At 61.9% G+C, this 2,491-nt stretch overlaps 1 protein-coding gene across 1 annotated transcript in view; it reads right to left on the reverse strand.

The window, feature by feature from the left end:
- PPM1L (protein phosphatase, Mg2+/Mn2+ dependent 1L) overlaps positions 1-1,445 on the reverse strand; it is a 281,177-nt gene extending 279,732 nt beyond the window's left edge. Inside the window, exon 1 of the mRNA XM_008710875.2 lies at positions 1,043-1,445. Within this exon, the coding sequence (XP_008709097.2) occupies positions 1,043-1,441 (399 nt within the window). The 5' untranslated portion in view covers positions 1,442-1,445. The remainder of the gene's footprint in view (positions 1-1,042) is intronic.
- Positions 1,446-2,491: the final 1,046 nt, after the last annotated feature.

The raw sequence follows: 2,491 nt of genomic DNA on the forward strand, positions 1-2,491 counted from the left end.
GGGGGGGGGGGCAGAGGGAATATGAGTAAGAAAGTATGCTGCAAAAGAGAGAGTATGCAGCATTGAAACTCTTACAAACTGCCAATTGAGAAAGATGGGGTGGCTGGTCTGATGCGCTTGGGAGCAAGGCGCTGAAGCCACATTTGCCACTCACTTCCCCTGGGCCAATGCCCAAGGACCAGAGCCAACCCTCGCCCCGACCTCCAGGAAATCTGAGCCCCGGCGTGCAATCAGAGCGCCGCAGAAATGCGGCAGAAGAACCTGAACCAGCCTCCAACATCATCTTTTGCCCCAGATAAACCTCAAATAAAGGAGTTTAGAAGCAGGGAGATGCCTGCGCACCACGCCGGCCAGAGCGCCCGGGCGAGATCTGGGCACCGCCGCCTCTGCGGGCATTGCCACCTCTGCAAAGGCCAGAGGCATCCCGGTCCCGCGCCACGATCCATCTAAAAGCAGGCGACCGGTGAGGCGCTGCTGTCAACTGGCCCGATTGCACTTGGAAAGTTAATGGAGTTGGGAAGAAGCGCAGAGCTGCCCTTCGGGTTCCTCCTCTAGGAGAATGGGATGGGAAGGAATCACAGCTTCCTTCATCCTCAATGACCCCTCACTGACCCGGCTCTGCAGATTTTGTCTGTTTTCCCTAAAGAGAATCAAACATAATTTCTTCTTTGTGCCCAGCTTAGCTTCAAATCTTAGAACAGGGGCGCTGAGACCCTAGGCTAAAGTTCACAGCAGAAACCACAAACTCTCCCCGAAAAACTAGCACAGTCATTTGCTGGATTCTGGCCTTGGGAAACCTCATTAATTATGAGGCACAAAATAGATCGTGGACAACTCTCCCTTCCCCGAATTGGCCACTAAGACCAAGAGGTCTGGATCCAGCAGTATTTTTTAGCAAGTTGAGCCACATTTGGATCTAGTGTCTTTGTCCAGCCGGGCACCAGGTCATCACCACGCCCCTCGCACCCAGTTCCTACCCCGCTGCTCACACATCCTCTTGTTGACGCACACCCACACAAACAAAACCCCAGAGAACTCCTACCTCGCCACCGTGTCCGTCAAAGATCCCGAAGATGGACGGGTGTGTCTTGTTGGCTAGGTCCGTAAGAACTTCAAATCGGTCCTCCATGTGGTCTCTCCGGCCCTGGATGGAATACACAGCCACGTTGTGGCTCTTAAACTCCCAGGTCTTGGAAAACTCGGCCTCCAGGACGTCGAGCCCGCCGAGCCGATCGTTCTGCATGATCTCGGCCACCTTGCCCTTCACCATCTTCACGGCGTCCCGGCTGGACTTGACGATGGTCTTCACCTCGTCCGTGTGGAAGAAGTAACTCCACAGTGCCAAGCTGATGCACAGCAGGAAGAGCGTCTCGGGTCTCAGCAAGAAGTAGCGCATGATGCGACCCAGCAGAGACAGCAAAGTCATTGTATCCTCTATCATTTATTATCGCTACAGCCCCAACCACCAGCAGCGACGCGCGCCCCGAAGGCTCGCCGGTCCCGGAGCACTGCGGGGACAGACCGCGGGGAGGGAGGCGGAGCAGCAGCCGAGGGAGGGGGGAGGAGACTCGCGGAGCCGGGCAGAAGGCGGACGAGCAGCCTGCTCCCCGCCCGCACGGCGAACAGAGGCAGTTTCCCTTTTGTCTCCCGGCCTCGGCGGCACGGAGGCCCGCGCCTTGCGCACCGGCGCCTGTGCGAGCGGACCGCGCCGCCTCCCCTCCCCGCGCCCCTTTGTGAGGCGGCGGCCGAGACGGCAGCGGTGGCAGCAGAGCAGCAGCCGCGGGTGCCCGAGCTGGGCTAGAGGAATCAAGTTAAAGTTGCGCTGGGCGAGTCTACGATGGTGGGCGGGAGAGTTCGGGGGCGCTGTCGCCCGCGCGGCTCCTCGGTGGGTACCCCCTCGCCGCTCTGGGGAGCGATCAGCAGCAGGTGAGGAGGCGCGGGGCGCGAGAGCCCAGCGGGCAAGGGATGCACGTCCCCTCAGTCGCCGCGGCGGGGGAGCGCAGAGCCGGCCGAGCGCTCCGATTCCTTCAGACACCCCGGGAAGCCCCAGAGAATAAAAGTTTTGCGGGAGCCTGGGCAGAGGCGGGGGTACGCGGAGACCGGCGACGCAGCACGATCCGCGCTGAGCCGCAGGCGGCCGGCGGGCTCAGCCTGCCTCTTCCCAGTACCTCCCTGCTCGGCTCGGCACCGCTCGGCTCCGCTCGCGCGCTCCCTCCTCTCGCCCCGGCTCGCGCTCGCCCCGCCCCGCGCGCGCTCGCCCCGCCCTGTCCCTCCCCTGGAGCTGGGACTCCAGGCCTGAGATGCTCGCGCCGGGCTGTCAAAGGCTGAGGCAGCTCCGCGGCGGCTGGCGCGCTCGCCGCTCCGAGCGGTTCACACGAACCGAGGGGGAGAAAAGGGGCGCGTCCGCTGCCTAAGTCGAGTAGATGGCCTTTCCTCCGTCCTGTGCGCGCTCCCAGGACAAAATAATACTCGTGCTGGTAGTCTGAGCGGT

The sequence above is a fragment of the Ursus maritimus genome, unplaced genomic scaffold, assembly GCF_017311325.1.
Source record: "Ursus maritimus isolate PB19 unplaced genomic scaffold, ASM1731132v1 scaffold_20, whole genome shotgun sequence".
Classification (NCBI taxonomy): domain Eukaryota; kingdom Metazoa; phylum Chordata; class Mammalia; order Carnivora; family Ursidae; genus Ursus; species Ursus maritimus.